General features: G+C 39.6%; 1 protein-coding gene across 2 annotated transcripts in view; it reads right to left on the bottom strand.

The window, feature by feature from the left end:
- Positions 1-724: 724 nt before the first annotated feature.
- Positions 725-23,401, bottom strand: part of DDC (dopa decarboxylase) — a 71,599-nt gene continuing 48,922 nt past the window's right edge. For both annotated transcript variants that reach the window (XM_014053615.2, XM_087713170.1), the window contains 4 exons: positions 19,136-19,155; positions 18,673-18,771; positions 8,022-8,123; positions 725-2,461 (listed from right to left, as the gene is read on the bottom strand). In XM_014053615.2, the coding sequence (XP_013909090.1) occupies positions 2,252-2,461; positions 8,022-8,123; positions 18,673-18,771; positions 19,136-19,155 (431 nt within the window). In that variant the 3' untranslated portion in view covers positions 725-2,251. The remainder of the gene's footprint in view (positions 2,462-8,021; positions 8,124-18,672; positions 18,772-19,135; positions 19,156-23,401) is intronic.

Raw genomic sequence — 23,401 nt, forward strand, 5'->3', positions numbered from 1 at the left:
TATTTCCCCAAAGGAGAAATGAAAAAACATGTTTTTAAAGGGAGAAAGTCCCGGTCTTCCTGCTATAGGAGAACTCAAGCTGCCTCAACCAAAACCCTGAAGTCTTTAGAGATGGATATTTTGTGCCTATTAAAAGATCCAGACCAGCCTATTCATAATATGACCTTGGGTCAATGGTGTGTGTGCGTATGTGTGTGTGCTGTGCAAGAACATGAATTTATATGTATATATAAACAATATGTATATATATATTTAAAGTCACAACCCCTGGTATGCCCAAATATGGGGGGAAGGTCACACTTCCATTCTCTGTCCTTCGGCTCGTCACAAGAAACCATCCAGACAGAAACCCAATATTTTTTTACTGTTGCCTTTTTGTTACATTTGTCAGCACAAATATAACAATATGTATATATGTATATACATATTCTTGCATAGTACACAAATGTGTACCTGGTTTGGGAAAGCTTCACAAAATAATCTTTTTTGCACATGAAATAAAAGCAAGTAGGTAGTAATAAGAAGTGAGGAGATGATTTGTGCAATAATTTGGTAATAGTCCAGGAGGAAGCTCAGTGAGGTGATGAGGAAATTTATATAGCCATAAATATTGAAAACAAATAGTCAAATTCATAATAATGCTTTTCTTTTTGTGTATTAATAATATTTAATTCATAATTACAATGTGTTGATGTATTAATAAAAAAGAAATGGACACATGTGGTGGTTTTCTAAATTAATATTGTATTTGAATTTCACATCATTGCTTTATAGGATCAAGCAAGCCCTAAGATCCCATTCAGTGGAAACATTCTAGAGGCATAAATAAATAAGCATTATATAGAAAAAAATACATTCTAGAACATTTGATTATATAACAGTAGAAATTGTAAATCAGGATCTGTCACATAGTAGATATAATGCAAGGCACAATTACTTCAACAAAATTACACAGAAACATTAACTTGGAACAGTATTGTAATTCATTTAGAATCATGTGACTAGATTTGAGTTTATTTATTTATTATTCTTATAGACCAGTTTGAAGTGACTAAATGAGTTATCAATATATTTGTCATTTTTTTAATGTATCATCAATAATTCTCCACACTTGCAAACCTATAACAAGAGAAAGCATGATTGGGCAAGATTACATAATTTTACCCCAATTATCATTTGTTTGACCAACAGATTCTTAATTTTAAAAAATTAAATTTGTCTTCAAATAATTTCAGTTCATTAAAAGCCCATTTGTTTAAATAACTAAAGTTATGAAGAGGTAGCAATAAAGCTCATTTTTTCTCAGAAAACCCCCTTTCTTTATCAAAAAGGAAAAAAAAGGAATGCTAGAAATGAAAATATTTAAAGGCTGAGATGAAAATTGCAATGCCAGAGGTAAGGTGAATGTTATCAGAAAGGAAGCCATGGCACTGTCTACCATCCCTCCAAATATCATTTTTTTAATTTGCTGCACTGCAACCAGTGACAACAGAGTCTTCTAGCAGAGCAAACATTTATCTGATAGTTCTGATCTTTATGATTTGGTATCATCTGCTACAAGGCATCATCACTGGCATAAAAAGACAGATTATTGCAGGCAGGTTGATTCACTTTTATATTCTGCCAATAGCCCTGACCTAGAAGATGTTGGGGCCAAACAGGAGAAGATCATAGTTGTCAGGGCTTACAGTCAGTTCGTAATTATTGGGACAATGATAAGGTTTTTGGCATTTGGCCTCTCAACAGCAATAGCCATTATTGGTAACCCTCCCTTAACAACAATAATTGGAACTTGTTACTAAGCAGCATTGTCATAAAGCTTGATGTCACATAACCGTGCCACTTAGCAATAGTGTTTCTGATGCTCTGGTTCCTATGAAAATAACTACAGATTGTTAAGCAAGGATGTCATGTGTCACCATTTGCAACATTCTGCCGACTTCTCAATGGACTTTGATTGTCAGAAGCAGGCAAATAAGATTGCAAACAGCAATCACATGAGCACAAGATACTGTGACAGGCATAAAAATAAGGATCACTCATAACTACTATTCAGTGCATGCTATCACAAATTCAAGTGGTCACTGAACAAGTGATCATTAAATGAAGATTATCAGTATTACGCTTTTATCTATAAGCCCACTCAATCTAATTACAGCACTGTATGTTCCTGGTAGTGACAGACAAGTATCAGACAAGACAGAATTTATGTTATCCTTTACATTTGGAATTGAATCCAGCCTTTTGTCTTTTATTCAGTACTCTGTTTTTGTGTTTTCAGAAGTACACTTGCCATTGTTGTGATGTGCTTCCAGGCAAACTGGATATGGGAAGATTCCACTGTGCGGGCACAAATTGCAAAACGCAGCACAAATTTTCCTCTCAGATGACATGGAACAAGATGAATCTTCCTAGCATCATTTATGTTTTTAAGAAGCACTTCATTAAGTTCATTGCTGCCCTAGAATAATGATTAAATATGGAATAATAGTTATTCATGTTAATACATGCCATTCTTGAACTTGTGTCAGAGATACATTTAAGCCCTTGTGGACCTGTTACAATTTATAAGAGAAGAACAACATTGTTCATATTTATGTAGACTGCTTTTCAAGCAATATATATATTGAGGTACTCAGAATACCAGAATACCATTAGGTCCAGCTTATTTCATCCAACGAGGCCTAAAGAACAGTTTGTAGACTTGTAATCATTTAGCCTTCTACATGGTATCTTGACCCTTGACCTTTTAGGTTCATTTGACTGGTTGATCCAGAGAGGGGAGAAAGCATTTTTGCACATTGAAATGGAACTTTTTAATTTACCCACTTCTGGGGGTGGGGGGGAATCTTGAATCCAGAATTTTTTCTGACTAATATTGTCCTTTCTTGGGACAAAAGATAATATCTGCACAGACACTAATTATTCCTTTTTTTCCCCTTCAATTTGACTTAAGCCTGATTTTGGAACAGAACTAGGCATGGTCACCCTGATATCTTGAAAAAAAGGAAATAGAAGGAATGCAACTCTTTTAATCCTGTTGGATCAATAACATTTCCTAGATTATATTCTATGATGAAGTGGTTGGGGAGGTCAACATGCTACAATGGTTTACTCCAAGTTGAAGGGATAATGGGTTACTCCTAGTTGAAGGGATGATCTTATAAATATTATTCTGTAGGGTAGCAATAGCAATAGCAGTAAACTTATATACCGCTTCATAGGGCTTTCAGCCCTCTCTAAGCGGTTTACAGAGAGTCAGCATATTTCCCCCAACAATCTGGGTCCTCATTTTACCCACCTCGGAAGGATGGAAGGCTGAGTCAACCGTGAGCCGGTGAGATTTGAACCGCTGAACTGCTGATCTAGCAGTAGCCTGCAGTGCTGCATTTAACCACTGTGCCACCTCGGCCCATGGCACTGTTTTATGTCCAGTACTATTTATCATTCCCAGTATGATTCTATGTTTAATATAAATATGACATCTCTACTTTTCTGATGAACTGAATCAGCAGAAATTGAGCACATCCTAAATGCAGGATGTGTTTGAATGCAGTAATGGAGTGAATGAAAGCCAATAAAGCTAAAGCAGAATCCCAGTAAGATGGAAACTTTTTGAATGAACAATTTCAGAGTTCAATATTGAAAGACTTACCTGTTCTACAAGGGATAATAATCACTCAAAAATAACATGGATATCATTTGGCATGCTCCTAAATTGATTTATAGAGCCGAGGTGGCACAGTGGTTAGAGTGCAGTACTGCAGGCTACTTCAGCTGACTGCTATCTGCAGTTCGGCGGTTCAAATCTCACCAGCTCAAGGTTGATTCAGCCTTCCATCTTTCTGAGGTGGGTGAATTGAGGACCCAGACTGTGGGGGCAATAGGCTGACTCTGTAAACCGCTTAGAGAGGGCTGAAAGCCCTATGAAGCGGTATATAAGTCTAACTGCTATTGCTATTGCTATTGTTGTCAATGGAGTTCAAGAGATATCCAAGAGTAGAAATATCAACTCCTAGCCTCTGCCTCTTTACAATCCTATTTTTTAATGAATAGGTTTTACTGAAAGTTATTTTATGTTGATTTAATTAATTTGGTTTATTATGAATTCTGTTACTGTTTTTATTGCAAACTATTTGATGATCCTTTAATATAAAATGTATAAGTATATCAGATAAATTGCTGAAAGTTTAAATTCAAGAGTACTGACTCTTCAGAATCATATAACCCCTGGACACAAGGAGGCATTATAATGCTGAGAGGCTGTCAAGGATTTAATGTCCATGGTGCAAACGAATGTGGGGTTTGCTCCCTGTTAATCCCTGCTTATCTCAGGATAGGCTGCTGGAGAGGATGTCATGTAATCTTTTTGTATCTTCTTAGATATTCTATTGTCTCTTTTGGATGGTGTGTAAATGTGATTTCTGTGTCTGTTGATAGCTGATTTCTCTGAAAGCCAAGTTTCCAGGAATTCTGTAGCATTTTTTTTAATTTAGCTTGGTCTAGGATGCTCACAATTATCCTGTTGAAACTATGGTTGAATCTGTCCTGAGAAAATATTCTCAAATTACATCCATATATAATTTGTGTGGATTACTGCTCTAAATAGCTTGGTGTACTCCAAATTCATGCCACAGTTTCAGTCCATTCATTTTAAAAGGAGCTTATTATGATAGTATCTTATAAAAACAAATTAAGCAGAATATCCTTTTGTACACATATTCAATAGCAGACCTTCAACTTTGCAGGGAATCTTGCTTCTTCCAAGCACACATAAAGATAATTTTATTCAATAAATACAAATTTCAATCTCCACTAGTAAATAAAAAAGACTGTGGTATAATGCTGAATAAACTAGGATATAGGAAGACTCAGATCCAGCAGGCCTTTTGGCTTGGTTTTTATATCAACCCATTTCATAGGGTTGCTCCTGGAGGAAAAAACTGGTGGAAAGAATAGTATATAAACCTCACTAGATTCTTAGAGGAAATGTGAAAGGCAAGTCTAAATTATAGCATCAGCAATGGAAACCACTGCAACATATCTACTTTTTTTATATTCTACAAATAGTAATATAAAGTAAATTCTATTCAATTGTGATTTTTTTTCAATTGCAGTGTCATTGCACAATGCATTACATATTTACTGGAAATATATATATATATATATATATATATATATATATATATATATATATATATATATATATATATATATATATATATATATATATATATATATATATATATATATATATATATATATATATATATATATATATATTTAAAGTCACAACCCCTGGTATGCCCAAATATGGGAGGAAGGTCACACTTCCACTCTCTGTCTTCGGCTCGTCACAAGAGACCATCCAGACAGAAACCCAATATTTTTTACTGTTGCCTTTTTGTTACATTTGTTATATTTTATGCTGATAAATAAATAAAGGGAGACTAGTATAGATCTATTTCAAGCTATTTGGCTCTCATCAGCTAGCCACACCCTTACTGGGAATCGAACCTGTGCTCTATTGCCTCTAAGGCAGATGTGTTAACCATTGAGCTACAGGGCTCGACTCCTTATCAGCGAGGGCAGGGTGAAAGACTTTAAATATATACCTTTCACCCTGGCCTCGCTGATAAGGAGTCGAGCCCTGTAGCTCAATGGTTAACACATCTGCCTTAGAGGCAATAGAGCACAGGTTTGATTCCCAGTAAGGGTGTGGCTAGCTGATGAGAGCTAAATAGCTTGAAATAGATCTATACTAGTCTCCCTTTATTTATTTATCAGCATAAAATATAACAAATGTAACAAAAAGGCAACAGTAAAAAATATTGGGTTTCTGTCTGGATGGTCTCTTGTGACGAGCCGAAGACAGAGAGTGGAAGTGTGACCTTCCTCCCATATTTGGGCATACCAGGGATTGTGACTTTAAATATATATATATATATATGTATGTATGTATGTATGTATGTATGTATGTATGTATGTGTGTATACACACACACACACACACACACACACACACAGTCTCTTAGCCCAACCCATGTCTAGACAAGCTGTTCCATCAGTTAATTGTTCTCACTGTCAGGAAGTTTCTCTTTAGTTCCAGGTTGCATCTCTCTTAAGTGAGTTTCCATCCAATTGCTTCTTGTTCTACCCTCAGGTATTTTGGGGAATAAGTTGACACCCATATGTCTGTGGCAACCCTTTGTGTACCAAAAGACAGCTATCATGTACACATAGCTAGTTTCCTTAATCATTCCTCATATAATTTATTCTGCAGATTCCTAATAATCTGTGTTACTCTGCACTCTTTCTAGGGCCTCAGCATTTTTTTCTGTATTGTGGTGATCAGGAGTCCTTCGGGATTGGGCGGCCTATAAATTCAATAAATAATAATAATAATCAGAACTGGACACCAGGTGTGGTCTCAAGACTGCTGTGTAAAATGGTATTATTTCCCATAGAAAGAATGATTTGCATATGTTTTATAATGCAAATGAAATGCCTAGGTTGAGGTATAGAAGAAGATAAATGAGAGGAGAGCAACAAAGTTCGTGAAAGATGTTTTCTTCCTTTGGACAAATTACTACTCTACATGGACAGATTATCTATCTAAAGTCTCTAATCTCTGCTCTCCAAGCAGAAATTAGACATCCAATTCAGAATCATACTTAAGCAGTGATCCTTCTCACAGATGCTACTATTGAGCCAGGTGCTACTGTTTTCCTTTCCTATGTATAGGACCTTATCTTTCTCACCACTGAACTGCATTTTGTTGGATAACAATTCAACTCAGTCAAGATCCGTCTGTATCTTAAGTCTACCTTCCAAAGTGTTAGTGATTTCCTCCAACTTTATGTCATCCACAGATTTGATGAGCACCTCTTCAATCCACTCATCTACATCATTTATAGAGATCTAAATGGGCCCAAGACAGTACCATGAGGTACCCCACTACATGCTTCCCTCCACATAAATACAGTTCCATTGAGGACTAGCCACTTTGTGCTGTTGGCCAGTCAACTGGAAATTTCTCTGGTAGTGGTACTATCCATTCCACATTCTTCAATCTAATTGTTTTATTTCACCTTTCCCATCAAAATGTTTTCTTATAGAGGGAAATTTTTTTATAACAGGTATTCGCTCACAACTGAGTCTGATTATGTAGATGGGTGAGCGAATACTTTTGACAATATAGTGCATGTATATTGCCTTGGATTAAATAGAAAATTGCATAAAAGAAGGATATCTAGCCAGGGGGGAAAAAGCTGCTTTGCTTAATAATGAGGGCAGTCGAAAGGTTAATTTCCTTAATTTTCTTTGCTTTTTATAAACTGTATTCACCTGTTTAATCATATAAAATCTTAGTGTGTCACTTACTCAAGCAATAAGCTAATGATCACACACTATTATCTCTCAAAATGAAAAAAAAATGGTTAAGGGTCACTGTGTCTAAGGGATGTTTTTTGATCTTCCTTGTCATAATTGGTATTAAGAAAGCTGATTATATTTTTAAGAGTACTGGAAACATTCTATAAAAACTCATACTCAATCAGTGCTGAAAATATAGAAAAGCCTCACTCATGACTGACAACAATTTCACTCATCTAAAGAAGGTGCTGCAGTTTTTCATAGTTTTGACATCAGCCATCTGGAAAAGCTCTGATCACCAAGTATATTTAAGACATTTCAAAAAAAAAGCAAAAAGAATGTCATAAAGGCTAATACAATTGTCTTTGAAGTGTAAAATAAGCTTTTAGAAATAACTAAGATAAGCATTCTACAGAGATCTGAGAAATCCAAATATTCAATTAGTGATTAAATATAAAAACTGATTAATTAAACTGTATGAACGTTACATTAATCCTATAAATCAAAATATATGCAAGTCAGACAATAGAAATATCTGCTTTAGCTTTAGCTCTCATTAAGAAACTCTGATTATCTACAAATTATTGTACAAGCAAAGTGTTAAAACAAAGCAAGGGTTATAGGAATTGAAAAATTATCCACATTTACCTTTAATCGGAAGCATACCAACCCCAGTATGACATCAGCACAAATTTCAAATCGATCATCTTCTAGCACCATGTCCTTAAATTCATGTGCTATCCTAACATGCTAAAACAATAAAGATAAGTTATGTCAGTTATGAAATTGGTGTTAATCCAAAACATAAACAAGAATTACAGAATTGGAAAGAACATCCTCTCCATCTATTCTTTTATATGCCATGCACCAAAGGTTTTACATGTGAGTCTATGTGTGTTCTCAATCAATCTGTCAGTTCTGCCTGATTCAGCTTGGTGCCTCATAGGCATCCTGCCATCAAAGGCTAAGAAAAAAAAGGGAGGTGAGATGTAAGGGCAATAAAGGTGTGTGTGTGAGAGAGAGGGTGGAGAGGGAGGGAGGGAGGGAGGGAGAGAGAAGGAGAAATAGGGAGGAGGAATGACAGGTGATAAACACCAGAGCAGCCTGGATCTGGTTTGTACCAGCATCCCAAGCCCAGGCACCCTGAGAAAATATGCAGATTTCCCCCAAATGTCTCAATGTTTTCAAAATATTTTTGCAAGTTCTGATTGGCTGAAAATGGACTGCTCATGTGGGGAGGGTTGGGCAGGGGGTGTTTCTGTATCTTTTGAGTGCAGGAAAATTCAGAGCTAGCCTGACTTTACTGCAGTCAATACCTTTAGTAAAAGAACCATTTACTTTAATCAAATAGTATTTCTTTCCCAAGAGATCAGGTTGGGGCAGATGTGAAATTAGGTGAGTCTTCAGTTGTAGTAAACCCAGAGAAAAAATTGCCTTTATCATGGGGAGCATGCAAACTATGTTAATTCAAAGAACCAACCAGGAAGAGGTCGAAGCCTGGGGAGAGGCATCCTCGAAACCATCTCCTGGAGGGTTAGAATTATCTGAGTGGCTAGGAGAGGACAACCCATCAAGGTCCCTCAGGATCAGAAAAAGGAAGAATGGGAAGAGAAACTCATAGAAATGACATTCATCCTTGGGGGACCTGGTAGCCACCAGCAAGAGTTGCAAATGGAGCTGGAGGAACTGGAGGAACAATCATGTGCTATGAGCCGGAATGAGAGGACTAGATATTGGAGCAAGTCATAAAGTTCCTGAATGGGCTTTTGGTAACCTCAAAGCACAAGAGGTCCTAATCCGGGCAGCGCACCCCACTGACCAGCCAATCCAGCCACAGTGAATAATGGGGCAACTCCCTCTGCTGCCACAATAGTAGCTGCATCCAGCCTCCCAGCAGCAGTAAAGGCCCCAACACCTGGTCCATAACCCAGCCTGCACCAGCTACAGGGGAAACACCAGCATGGTGGAGAGGACACAAGACATCAGCCCTGAGAGTAAAATTCGATGAAGACTCCAAGTATTTGGATTCTTCCTGGTGTATGTTTGGACATACTTGTAAGAGTATGGTCCAGAAATACACCACCGAAGATACTAAGGTGTGGTGCATGACCTTGGCATTGGAGGAGACCACAGCAGAATGGATAATCACCTTCCTCAGTGATGATGCCCCAGAGCTGAGAAACTTTGACCACTTCATGACCGCACTTCATAAGTGCTTCAAAGACTTTGATAGTCAATCGTAAAGCCAGAGACTGCTTAAAAATCATCATCCAAGGGTGCAGAGAGTGGCCAAGTACACCCGGGAGTTTCACAACCTGGCCTTGCAACTGCCTACCTGGCCAGAAGACATCTTGATCGGATGTTTCTGAGATGGGCTAAATGACAAGGACTATAACAACTGTATTTCCACACACACACCCCTCCGTGGCTGGTATGTGCTAGCAGAGGAAGTGGAAATCAACCTGTTTGATCCATATACCAACCAAGCCGTGGGTGGTGAAGATCCCTCCCTGAAAAGAAAGAGGCTGTAAAATCACAGTCACATGAGCAGAGCCCATGTCGATGATCCACTGCTTGTTTTACTTGTGGGAAGAAGGGGCGTTGAGCTGCCAACTGCTGAGCTGCATGCCCAACACAAAAGGCAACTCATGGTCCCCCCCCCCAAAAAAAAATCAGTAAAACCACCACAGCAAAACTATGAGACTGCCCTGAAGGGAATAGAAATTGTAGAATTCATCCTATCCCTCAAGGTTGCTGGTACAAACTGGATCCAGGCTGTTCCGGCCTTTATCACCTATCATTCCCCCCACCTTTTCTTATCACATACACACATAGCTTTATTGCCCTTACATCCTCCCCGCCCCCCCCCTTGTGATAGAGATGTTAGTCATGCAAAAAGAAGAAGAGGAGGACAGGGACACACACACAAAATGTGTAAGTTAGCGAACAGTTGAATGAGGTTTATCTGGATATCGGTCATGGAATTTTTCAGAGTTTGGAGGCCTTAATAGGTTGGGACCTATTCAGTTTCTGAAGGGAGAAAGTCTTTCCAAGCTATCAAATACTTTTTTCATAAAAAGATTTAGATGAGGGGATGGAAGAGAAACTCATCAGATTTGTAAATAGCAAGCTGGCGGGATGGATTCAATATACAGACAGATCTTGACAGCTTTGAACACTGGGCTGTATCCAACAAAATTTAATTCAGTAGTATAAAATGTAAGCTCTTAACCAGAAAAAAATCTCAAATGCAATGATATAGGTGATACATAACTCATAAGTAGTAGTAACTTATGAGCTAGCATTGTCCTTCAGCTGCCAAAAAAAGCCAATGCAAACCTAGGTTGAATCAACAAAGGGATAGTATCAAAAACATTTGAAGTGATTGTGCTGATTTATACTGCACTTAGTTCTGGTTACCATGATAGGAAAAAGATGCTGAGATTCTAGAAAGAGTACAGAGAAGAGCAACAAAAATTGTTAGGGGGTTGGAAGCTAAAGGAACAATTGCAGGAACTGGTCTAACAAAAAGAAGGACTATTGATGAATGATAGCAATCTTCCAGTGATAGAGAGGCTTTCATGGAGAAGTGGGCAGGGATCGACTTATTCTCCAAAGCACCTGAAGGCAGGACAAGAAGCAATGGGTAGAAGCTCATTAAAAAGAGAGTCAACCCAGAACTAAGGGGAAATTTCCTGACAAAGCAATTAATTGGTGGGATTTGATCGTAAGTTCTCCTCTGGACAGACGAGGGGGTATGAGCTCTGAAGTGTCTCACATGAACTCTGTCTGACAAACCAGTGCTGAGATCCTTTTTGGATCAGAACCTCCCTGTAAGGGGGGGATGAAGAAGGGGCAGCATCTCATCAGACCCAGATGGAGTGCAACAGGTCTCTCGTAAATTGGAGATTTGCCGTCTGAATTGGCTGCACAAGAAGCTGGCTGGCTGGCTGGCTGGCTGGCTGGCTGGCTGGCTGGCTGGCTGGCTGGCTGGCTGTATGTATGTATGTATGTATGTATGTATGTATGTATGTGTGTGTATGTGTGTACATATATATGTGTGTGTGTGTATGTATGTGTGTATATATAAAGAAGGAATAAAATATATGTTAAAATTAAATATGTATATTGAAAAGAAATCATAAATACCATCAAATGGAGCTTGCTCAGAGGCTGAAATACACCAAGTAAATAAGATGAAGAGTGCGAAGTAGAGGAGAGAGGTAAGGGAAGAAGAGAGGGATAGGAGAGAGGGCAGGGGGGAAGAGGAGGAGAGAAGGAAGGAATGGAAAGGGGAGAGAGGAGAAGGGAAGGGGAAGTAGAGAAGAGAAGGATGACAGAGGGAAGAAAGGAAGTAGGGAGGAAGAGGAGAGAGGGAGAAGAAAGTGATGGATAAGGTACAAATATGGTGTATGGAGAGCAGAAGAGCCAATAATTGTTTTTGGGAGTTGATGGTAACACGAATTGATGTAAACATTTAACAATATAATATGACGTTGTTATGTAATACTTTACATGTGGTTATTTGTTGGTGGATGGATGGTGGGGAATGTAAGGATTTATACTCCTTGCAGACAACTGGTCATTTGCACTGTTTTAGTCAGTCTTTGAGGCCAGGTGGAGGTTTATCTGTGTCCTCAGGGTCATCTGAGTAGTGCAAATGGGTGTGGAGCATTGTTGAAACTGTTGAAGAGACTGTGTGCTAGACTGGAGATAGATGGTGTCATATTCCCCCACCCTGTTGAAAGAGGGCTGTTCGATTTTGACATAGATGGCCTCTTTGACCTGTTTTTCAAACCATGTAACTGCTTTATTTGAACGTTAATTGCACTGAATTTTTAAAATCTAGTACAATCAATTATAATGAGCAGTATTTAATAAAGTCAGGGGAGGGCGCCAAAGCTTTGAAGATTTATACTGCAACACAGGATGAGAACTGAAGATATACAATACTATATAGGTATAGGACGATACAATGTTCATATACTGCATAAAGAAAGGTCATATACAAATAAATACATGTATATAGCTGCTATTTAAAAGAACTATTGTTTTATAATTATGAATAAAATATATAAATATTGGTTTGAAATGGACTTTAGAAGGGTTGGGTATGTCTAAGAAATATGATACTGGAAATATATTTGCATACCATTCCAATGAGGAAGAAAAAGAAGGGCCAGTTTAGGAAACCTGTAAAATGCCCAGGAACTTTTTAACCAAAAAGATAAAAACAGCAAGTGTAGAAAATGGAACAAGAATTTCTAATGAAGTCTGAAAAAGTAGGCAGACTGCTACTTTTGCAAGAAGAATATTAGAAAGACCAAAAGAAGCACACCTAACACAACTAAAAGAGATGTATATTATTATTCTAATAATAAAAGAAAAAATAAGGAGTGGAAATGATGCAAGAAAAAATATATAGGGAGAGAACAGAGTGTTTCATTGCTAATTTTACTTCATCTTTTCTCCAAAAGGGAACTGTTAAAACAATTCAGAACAATTGGCAAAAGGAAGGAATAGCAAATCAAGGTAACTTAAGTGCATCTAACTTTCCAAAACAAGACCTTAAAAGTCCCTTTCTATGTGTTCAAAAAATCATGGACAACAGCCATGGTGTCAGAGAGTTAGAGAAGAGCAGATTTTACTTTTCCTGTCTTAAAACAATGAAGCCCAACAGTTTGTATACTGTATTTTTGGGGCTACTATATCCAGGCACAAAAGCATTACATAAAACAGGAAGATTGATTTTTTGCTGAGGTTTAGTGGCTGTATTATAGCTCGACTGGTTACAGAATACAAACTTGCTTCATTGAAAGCATATGCAATAGTTATATAATTCTCATGGGACTAAATAATACTTCAACCATGCTGTTCTGTTTTTGGCATATAAATCATCAATCAATGAGGCAGAAGAGAAACCAGAAGAAACAGCAAACAGATCTGACAAGAAGAACCTGACCCCAGTGCTCCTAATTCTCAGCTGCTGCCCAGCCTGAATCATGTCTCTATGAGTTGGAAAACCATTGGATAAAGAATTTTGGATGGTGACTGCATGGCGATGTCTTTAGACAGATCTGGCTACATGAGCTGTGGTGGCACAGTGGCTAGAATACAGTATTGCAGACTAATTATGCTGACTGCCAATAATTCAGTCCTGATCAGTTCAAGGTTGACTTCGCCTTCCATCCTTCCAAAGTCCATAAAAGGAGGATGCTGACTCTAAACCATTCAGAGAGGGCTGTAAAGCACTATGAAGTGGTATGTAACTCTAAATGTTATTGCTATTGCTACATGGAAGTATGTCATACTCCATGCACAGTCCCTTTCTGCATTCCAAACTGACATATACCAACTTGACTTCCAGCATTTAAAATTCCATCTGACTATATTGGTTGAATAATTTCCATGACAGTTCTTTTAGTCTATATTGGGCTTTATCTCTTTGGAACCTTGATCTGGACTTGGATAATCCTTTGGATAAAATATGGATAAAGCAATTTTACTTAAGAGGACCATACCTTTATAAATAATTGTATATGTATTTTATGTATATGAAATATATTTCAATGCATTTGTATATTGTATTCATGAATACAGTACATCTCAATATCCTAGAGATACAATCACAATGGAATTTACCCTTTAATGTCATGATGGCCATTAAGCATAGGGTGACCAGACATCCCGCTTTTGGCGTGATAGCCCCGCCTTTTCATAAATTTTCCCGCGTCCCGCACGCTTCTTAAAAACACACGCTTTTTTGGGCGCTGGCAGCTACCTCGCTCCCCCGCCCATCAGCTGCTAGCTCTCTGGGCTGGCTCATCATTCCGTTCTATCCTACAAATTTAAGCCAGCCCAGCCTGCCGCCCGCTGATTGGATTGGCCTGGACTCCAGCCAATCAGTGAGCTGGCTGGGATGGAAAATTTTCAGCACGCCACATTCTGAAAATTTTCCATCCCAACCAGCTCACTGATTGGCTGGACTCCGCTTTGCTGAGCACGCCTGCGTGAGTCTCCATTTCATTTCATCTTTTGGGGTTGCAGCTGAGGTTACTCACTGGTGAGTAATCATGTTATGAATTGGTACCGGTGGGAATCGGGAGGCACTGGGGGGAGGAGACAGCCCTCCTCTCCTCCTTCTCCCCCTTTGCGGAGTTCATTTCACCTCCTCGCGTCACAGCCAGCCCCTGTGCTGCGCCGCCACGGGCGGCAGAAGCTCTGGAACTCGAGTGGAATTTCTCTGCACAAGTGAAACAGCCCCCGCCGGACTCACGGAGCTTCTGCCGGTGTGGCGGCGCCTGTGCTGCGCGGTTCCCAGCGACCACACCGCGAGTCCGCGAGGCGTGGTAGCATCCCGCCACCCTCCCCTGCGGCTCTCCTGCGGCGGCGGAACGACTGGAAGTTCTCTGCGCGGGGTGAAACGGCCGGCAGCCGCCTCGCTCTCCTGCCTCTCCGTTCCCAAGCAGCCCCGTCCTCTCCTCCTCCCTCGGTCCTTCCCGCGGCCGCCTCGCCAAAATCTAGCTCTCCCTCCCCCTGCTTCGGTCGCTGCTGGCCATCGCCCAGCCGCCGCAGCCACCTCCCCTTCCTCCCTCCCTCCTCCCCGGACTCCTCTTCCCGCCCCCGCCGCCTCGGCTTGGAAGAGCCAGGAGAGCGAGCGAGCGAGCGAGAGAGAGAGAGAGAGAACGGGGGAATCTCTCGGGGCTCACCAGAACGCTGCTCCTTTCTCAGAGCAGAGAGAGAGAAGGAAGGAAGGGGGGGAGAGAAAACTGGGTGCCCGAGCTCTTTTCCCACATCCCTATGCAGCGGGGAAAGAGAGGTCACTCCCAGTGAAGTGTTGCCCCCACGCTCGCTGCTTCTGCCGCAGCCACCCGAGGCTGAGACGGGATTCGGGGTTTTGACAGATGCCTGTTTCCCCCTCCCTGCGCCCGAGCCCTTCCCCCACATCCCTATGCAGTGGGGAAAGCTCGCTGCTTCTGCCGCAGCCACCCGAGGCCGAGACGGGATTCCCCTCTGCCAGCGCTGGGCAGAAAAGCCTGAAATGTTAAGCTCACTCCCTCTTCCTGCAGCACGCCCCGATGCCGAGATCCCACGCACTTGGGGCTGCTGCGATGTCCAGGGAGGCTCAGCTGGTTTGAGTAGGCAGGGCAGGGGTAATGCAGTGCCCAGCTCAGGTGCTCTGAGTAGGGGGGGAGCCACCCTCTCTGCCAGCGCTGGGCAGCAAAGCTGAGATGTTAAGCTCACTCCCTCTTCTTGCAACACGCCCCCATGCCGAGATCCCGCGCACTTGGGACTGCTGCGATGTCCAGGGAGGCTCAGCTGGTCTGAGTAGGCAGGGCAGGGGTAACGCGGTGCCCAGCTCAGGTGCTCTGAGTAGGGGGGGAGCCACCCTCTCTGCCAGCGCTGGGCAGCAAAGCCTGAAATGTTAAGCTCACTCCCTCTTCCTGCAGCACGCCCCGATGCGAAAAACGCTGAAATCCCACGCACTTGGGGCTGCTGCGATGTCCAAGGAGCTCCAGGATGACTGAGAATCCCCCGTGTTATTCCAGATAGGATAGAATATTGCCTTTTCCACTTTTTCCATTCCCCCCAATGGCGGTTAAGAATCAGCAAAAATTTGGGGCGTGTGTCTGCGGGAGAAAGAAAAGTAAGGAAAAGGAAAGAAAGGAAAAAAAGAGAAGAAAAGGAGGGGAGAAGAGGGGAGAAAAAGGGGTTTGTTGTAGAGTTGATAAAGCTTTTAAGAGTTTGGCAGCGAGAGGATTCTGAATGGATCCCGAATGATCGGGACTCAAAACAGCTCTATTACGTCCTGCTTTTTGTGGGGGGGAAAGAGAGAGAAAGAGGGAGACTGGGAGAGGGGAAAAATTTTGGGAACGGCCGTAGCCTACCCCATCTGGATCCTGGAGCGAAGCGCAAAAAAGCACAAAAAAAGCGTTGGGTTGGGGTTTTTTTTGATACTCTAATTTTTGTCACTCTCGTTACTGTTTTCAATTCAATTCTTTCTTTCCCCAGTCTTTTTTTAAAAACTGAACGCTTCTACCTCCACCCCTCCTTCTGCCCCGAGGAGTTTTGGAGTGGAGGGGAGGAACAGGGTTTGAGGCACGGGGATGGAGGTGGGGGTGGGGATCGGCTGGCCAAGACGGCATAATCCCCCGCTTTCCAAGCTCACAAACAGCACGGATCTCTCCAACTCTTTCTCTCCAGCTCTAAGTATTTTACACTGAGGTTTTTAGCTCCAGCATCCCTGTTTTTAAAATGCTGAAGACCCATCCTGATCCCTCCAATGACGTTCCAGATAATGAAATATGCAGGGCACGTTGTAGTAAAAAAAATGGCCAATTATCATGATTGAAACAGGATCTGAATTGTAGAACTCCAATTTGCTTGGCATAATGTTTAAAGGACTTTGATTTGAAGAGAAGAGATTTCAGAGGAAGAAATGGCTATGGCTTCAGAGGAACAAGTGGCAGCCTCAAGTTACATGAGCTCACCATATGTCATACCTACATGCTTGCAAATTCTTTTACTTATTGGACCAAAGACCCAGCTAGGAAAAATGATAACACATGGAATCCTTTAGTGAATGCTATGCAGCAGTATGTGTATCAAAAGCATAGATTTACAGGAGCTTAGTAGAAATATGCTGTAGTAATGCAAATCAAAAGCAGAAGAATTTATCCTTGAGGATCTTTACTATTTTCAAGCCCCCTTCCCTCTTCAGGCTTCAGAATTTAAGGAAAGAGAGAGGGAGAGGGAGGGAGGGACAGAGAGAGAGAGAGAAAGGGGGACTGTGTGCACAGGAGTGTGGATTTTCTAAAAATCCCATTGAATCCAGAGGAGGAGAGAGAGAAAGAAAGAGGGAGTCTGTGAGGTGGGGGGATTTCCTAAACCCCATTGAATCCAGAGGAGGAGTATGTGTGTATTTGTGTGTGTGTGTGTGTGTGTGTGTGTGTGTGTGTGTGTGTGTGAGAGAGAGAGAGAGAGAGAGAGAGAGAGAGAGAGAGAGAGAGAGAGAGAGACTATCACTGTGTTGTAGCTTATGATTCTTGATGAATGTATTGTATTTTATTTTATTTATGTACACCGAAGACAAATTCCTTGTGTGTCTCCCCCCCCCCCCCCGTCAATGGTGTCCCTCTTTACCAATCTGAAAATCTGGTCACCTTAATTAAGCATCTTACTTAATAATTCTCCTATCTCTGCTTTCCCCAATGCAATTGTTAAATGAATGTGCACATCATTAAGTGCAGCACAGTGTGCCTCAGGGATAGGGAAGAATTAGGGTTAACTGTATCTAACCTAACCCTAATCCCTAACCATCTCCTGGGCTTCCCTAGGCCTCCCCCCCTTCAAGACACCCCATTCTTCACTTCCTGCCCCTTGGGTCCCCACAAGCCTTTTTTCCTGCCCAATCAGATATCCCCAAGCCTTAGGTCAAATTTTCATCCCAATTTTCATCTCTTTCAGCTCCCTTTCTGATTGCTTTCTAAAAAGCTCCAAGGCCTTCCAGAATGCTGGAATGGACTACTTTGTCCTATCGCTATATGGCATGATTCTGGAAGTGGTGGCAATATTTACAAGTACCAGATTGCAATTCACCCACAGGTAACGTGGCGGCTGCTTCCAGAATTGCACCATGCAGTCAAGGCACAAAGCAATCTGTTATGTATTGCTAACATAGTCTATACAGCCTTTTGGAAATGTCCAAGCCCCAAGTTTGTCCCTGGACCATACAATGTGATTCCAGAATTGTGTCATGCACACAAATTACAAAGTAACCCATTCAACCACTATGAAAGGCTTCAGAACTTTTCAAAAGTTAAGTGAAGAGGAGCATGTGGAGCGTGTGTAGTGAATATCAGTCCTAAGACCAGCAGGGAACTTTTGGTGGGGGGGGATGCTTGCAGGAATACAATGTAGGGGGGAATATAGGTTGGGAAGGTGCTGCAGCATCCCTGCCATCAGTCATAAGGAGAAATGAAGATGGGTAGGCTGCAGTAGCTGTAACCTCAGGACTGAGTCATATGTAGCTTTTCAGAGTCTGTCATAACTTTCAAGTGACTGATTGTAAGTTGAGGACTATCTGTATTTTTCCACAAGCAGCGCATCTTTGTTTGCATGTTTATAAAATTGCATCTCAAAATTCAGAACTATAAATATCAGCATATAACTGTTTTTGATGGACATATTACATTTGGAGTCTGCATTAAACTAATTTTAGATAATATGTGAACTAAGCAATTTTTCTTCCTGCCCCATTCCTTTCTGAGTTTTTAGTGGTAAAACAAAATATGCTCACCTTGCGGATGTATTCTTGTAATCCACTGACACCATACATTCGGAATACAAACCACATTTTCAAAGAACGGAATCTTCTACCTAAAGGAATCTGCCAGTGCTGGAGATAAAACACAAATGACTTTTATTCAGAATGGAATTGTCATCAAGAGGAGTAATGGATTAAACATTGTCAGATTTCTTTTTTTGAAAAGTTAAAATAATAAGGAAGAATCAAGAATCTGAAAGAGCAGATGCTCTGTCAAGCTGAAATTGTGTAGGACACAAAGGAAGGAGCTATGGCACAGGCAGGATACAGAGAACCCAGACAAACTGTGTTCACAACTGTGTTCTTGTCTCAGGCATCTTTTCTCTAGTCTTTCCAATACCTGAAGAGCGAAGTTTTGATTGTATCCAGTCCATTTGTTTTACTTTGGCAATTGTAGAATGTAGAATATTATTCTTGCAGGGAAAAGAGTACTTACCCTATAATCTGTAATGCATCCTGTAAAAGGTTGGGGGTGAGTGAAAGAGAAAGAATTCAATATTATTGTAAGTATGAACTCATTATTCTCCTTATGATACTTCAGTGAGCTTGATCCATATATTCCAAAATCTTATACAGCAAATACACCTCATCTTCAATGAAAAACTCAACCAGTATAATACGCAACCTGTATAATACCTGTAATTCGACTGTCTATGTATTTGGTAGAAAGTGCAAATCAGACTGTATGAAATACATGCATAGAAAATCCACAAATGCTGTTTCCCTGAAAATAAGACCTCCCCAGGTAATAAGCCCAATGCGCTAAAATAGGCCCTTCCTTAAAAATAAGCCCTTCCTGAAAATATTGCAACATGTAGCAGCCATGAGATGACGATGCTCACCGTCTCCTGCACCTCAAAAATAATACCTTCCCAAAAATAAGGCCAAGCGCTTCTTTTGGAGATCAAAATAAGTCCCTGTCTTATTTTGGGGGGAAACAGTATATACAAGTAAATGATCCCATGCCAAATTTTCTGCATAGTTGAAGTTATTGTTAATAATATTTAAGAAAATTTCCTTCCACTGCAACTGAACCTATACGTATCCAAACTTTAAAATACTTAAATGTTTTAAGTATTTAAAATACTTTATCAAGAAAATTAAGGAACTATACAATTACATATTTTTATTTGATATAAAACTCTAATCCTAATTCCAGCATTATATTTCTCTATTAGACAATTTGTATAATCCTTTACTCAGTAGAAAGACAGTTCTATTAGTAAGCCTATTGGCTTATTGCAATCACATGCAATATATTTAGAATACAGAATAATAGAGTTGGAGGGGACCTTGGAGATCTTCTAGTTCAGCCCACTGCTTGAGCAAGAGACCCTATACTATTCCAGACAAAAGACTATCCAATCTCTTCTTGAAAACTTCCAGCGATGGAGCACCCATGATATCTGGAGGCAAGCCATTCCACTGATCAATTGTTCTCACTTGGGAAATGTTTCCTTAATTCTTGGTTGCATTTCTCTTTCATAATTTTCCATCCATTACTCCTTGTCCTGCCCTCAATTATTTTGAAGAGTAAGTCAACCCCCTCTTCTCTGACAGATATTGGAAGATAATTCTGGAAAATATTAAATCCTTTAGACTGAAAACACTGGAGTAAGTATGTAGGGGTGAGTTCTGGCAGGCACTATTGCCGGTTTGCTCATGTGTGTGCCACACTTGATGCACACTGTGCGTGCTTGTGCAGTGCAATAAAAATTGTTCTGCACATGCGCAGAAGCAAAAAGACAAGATGAAGGAAGGCGGGGATTGATGTCGTGATGACATAACATACAATCTTGGAGCTCCAGGACTGCTGTTGATATCTCTGCTGCTGGACGGTCCTTTTGGACCTAAACCATCCCATAGAGATGGCGATGGAGAAGGGCATGTCCTGCTGAACTCAGGGACATCACAAAGTCTCTGATTGATCCAGGAGAAGCCCTTTTTTCCAGCGAAAGAGAAGCAGCCATTGAAGCTGCACAAGGTCAGGACAGCCCCTGAATGGAAGAAAAGCAGAAGAGAGAGTGTGTCGAAATGGTGAGATAAATTTTAAATTAGAGAAGAGAATACCCAAAAAGATTTAGAGTAAAATTAAAATTGAAGACAGAAGAAAGCAAGCGCTGAATTAAGCCTGGATTAAAATCAGTGTGTTATCTTTCTTTTTTTTAAATTTCATTTTTTTAATGGATGGAATTTTTACAAATGCCTCTTACTTTTTAAATTGGACTGGTCTCCCCCACCTTCTTCTTCTATTTTTCCTCATTTTTTGTATTGTGGATCAAGAATCTCTTTCTTTTCAACACTCGGCTGGATCATACCTTTTAAGCATTTTTTTTCTTTTCTCAACTTCAGACATTAAAGAGAAGGGTAAAAACAGAGGAAAAAGAAGTAATACTGCCACCTAGAGGCTGGAGGCTTGGAAACATCTTATATCTCAAGGATTTTAACTTTGTTTATTGAATGGTACAGTGGGAAGAGCACGGGTTGCTCTTTTGGAGTACTATCAGTAGCTAGACTGGAGTAAAGAGAAAGCCTTGACTTGAAAGTTTACAGTGAATCTGTTTGAAGCCTAGCAAAAAGCCTTGGATGTCTTAATGGCAGTGTTTATAACTTGGAAAATTGCACAACATGAAGAAGAAAAAGAATTAACATTGCAAATAATTATGCTACAAATTCAAAAACTACAAATAAGTACAGAAAACATTGAAAAGAGATTTGAGATTATAGAACAAAGAACAGAAAGAATGGAGGGAAGATTTGAGAATATTTTCAAAACTATGATGAAATTTGAAGATAAGTTCAAAAAATTGAAGGAAAATATGAACAAAGTGATAAGAAAATTGTTGACATTGACAGTAAATCTAGTGTGGAGGGAAATGATAGGAGTGGAATATCGAAAGGTTGACAAACTGGAACTCTATCTCATACTTCAAAATATGGAACAAGAAAAGGGAGGAAATCTGGCAGAAATAATGAGAAAAAATTTGACAGAAGCACCAGTGATAACGAAAGGCAAGCTAATGGAAGGAGCAAATGAAGGGTTTTGAGTCCTTACAAGATATGCAATGAACAACAAATTGCCAAGAGAAGTCCACATAAGACTTTTCAAGAAAATAATTATAATCCAAATTCTACAAATGGGAAGAGATTTAGGACTGCACTACTACTGGAAGGATACAGGATGATGAAATGAAATGCCTTAATAAAAATTAAGTTAAACTTAGTTAAATTTTGAGTATTATGTATAAGACAAAGTAATAATAGTTTATAGTAAAATAAATGATTAACAATGACAATAATGCATATATATATTAGATTAATTCAATTAATTAATTAATTTAATTAATTAATTTAACTAATCTAATCTAATACATTAGATTAATAATGAGGACTATGGAGATGATGTTGAAAAGCTTTGTTATAAAAGATAAACAATTTTATATAGAATAGAATATAAAGATGTAATATTACCGGAGGATTCCAGGATGATATAATGAAATGCCATAATATAAATTTATTTTAAATTTAGAATATTTCACATAAAAAGGATGTAATAATAGCTATAGTCAATGAATGTTTAATAATCATAATAATTGTATACATATATATTAGATTGATGATATGAGATTTTATGTAAATTGCAAGTGAAGACCATTGTGAGGAGGCACAAAAGCTTGGTAACCAATTGACACACTGTAGGAAATTTGAGGATGGTTTTTATACTTTGTGTGTGTGTATGTTTGTTTGTTTTATGATTGTTTAAAAATAAAAACTTTTATTAAAAAAACCAAGATGAACTGGTTCAGGGGCTTGGCAGGCCTGGGTTGCTGCCAGTTCCAGCAACCTAGGCTGCTAAACCACTACCGGTTTGGTTGAACTGGTCTGAACCGGTAGGAACCCACCACTGAAGTAAGTTATGGTGTTTCTCTGGTGCACAGTAAGCAACATCATTCTAACAGAAATCATTTAGTTTACAAAACAGCCACTTGGGAGTTAATTCCTTTCAAGGTGCATTGGAAAGGCAGAAATGTGTACAATGTATTACATTGAATGCAGGATGAATGGATCTTTTTACCTATTTTCAAATATATTCTCTTTTTCTTCTACTGGTTCTGATTTGTCACAGATCAAACCACATATCATAAAATAAATCTATTCCTAATGAAACTATATTATTTCCAGTACATAATAATCCAAAATGTTTTGTTTTTTCTTTAAAAGCCACCAATGGTACTGTACTTTATTTATAGTTCCCAATAACTTTTTAAAAATAGTTTTCCAGTCCAATGTAGGAGAGATAACATTGTTCGTAATAATGCTAGGTATTTCCCTGCACAAAAGATAGTAGACTAGAATGCAAACTAAATTGAGGAAAACAGTTTGGGGGCTACAACAGAGAAGAGTATTCTAGTGGGAAAAATCTGACTGTCCTATTTATTTCCCATACTTGCCTGCCTTTTAATTCCCATTAATCTAGCAAATGTGTGATTGGAATACATATTTACCAATTGATATCAAGATTCATAATCAGCAAAATAGTGTGAGGTTAATATTCTTACTTATGCATTTGTAAAACACTAATTTGCTCAGAATATCATCAGATAGAATTGAGAGTGTGTATCCCATTTCAGTGAACCAAGTAGATTTCTGAAAGAATTGAACCAGAACCTCAGATAAGCAGCTGAAAAGCCTACTATTCTCT

This window comes from Thamnophis sirtalis, unplaced genomic scaffold (genome assembly GCF_051295495.1).
Source record: "Thamnophis sirtalis isolate CommonGarterSnake01/CBP01778 unplaced genomic scaffold, rThaSir2_p1.2 scaffold_4, whole genome shotgun sequence".
Lineage (NCBI taxonomy): Eukaryota > Metazoa > Chordata > Lepidosauria > Squamata > Natricidae > Thamnophis > Thamnophis sirtalis.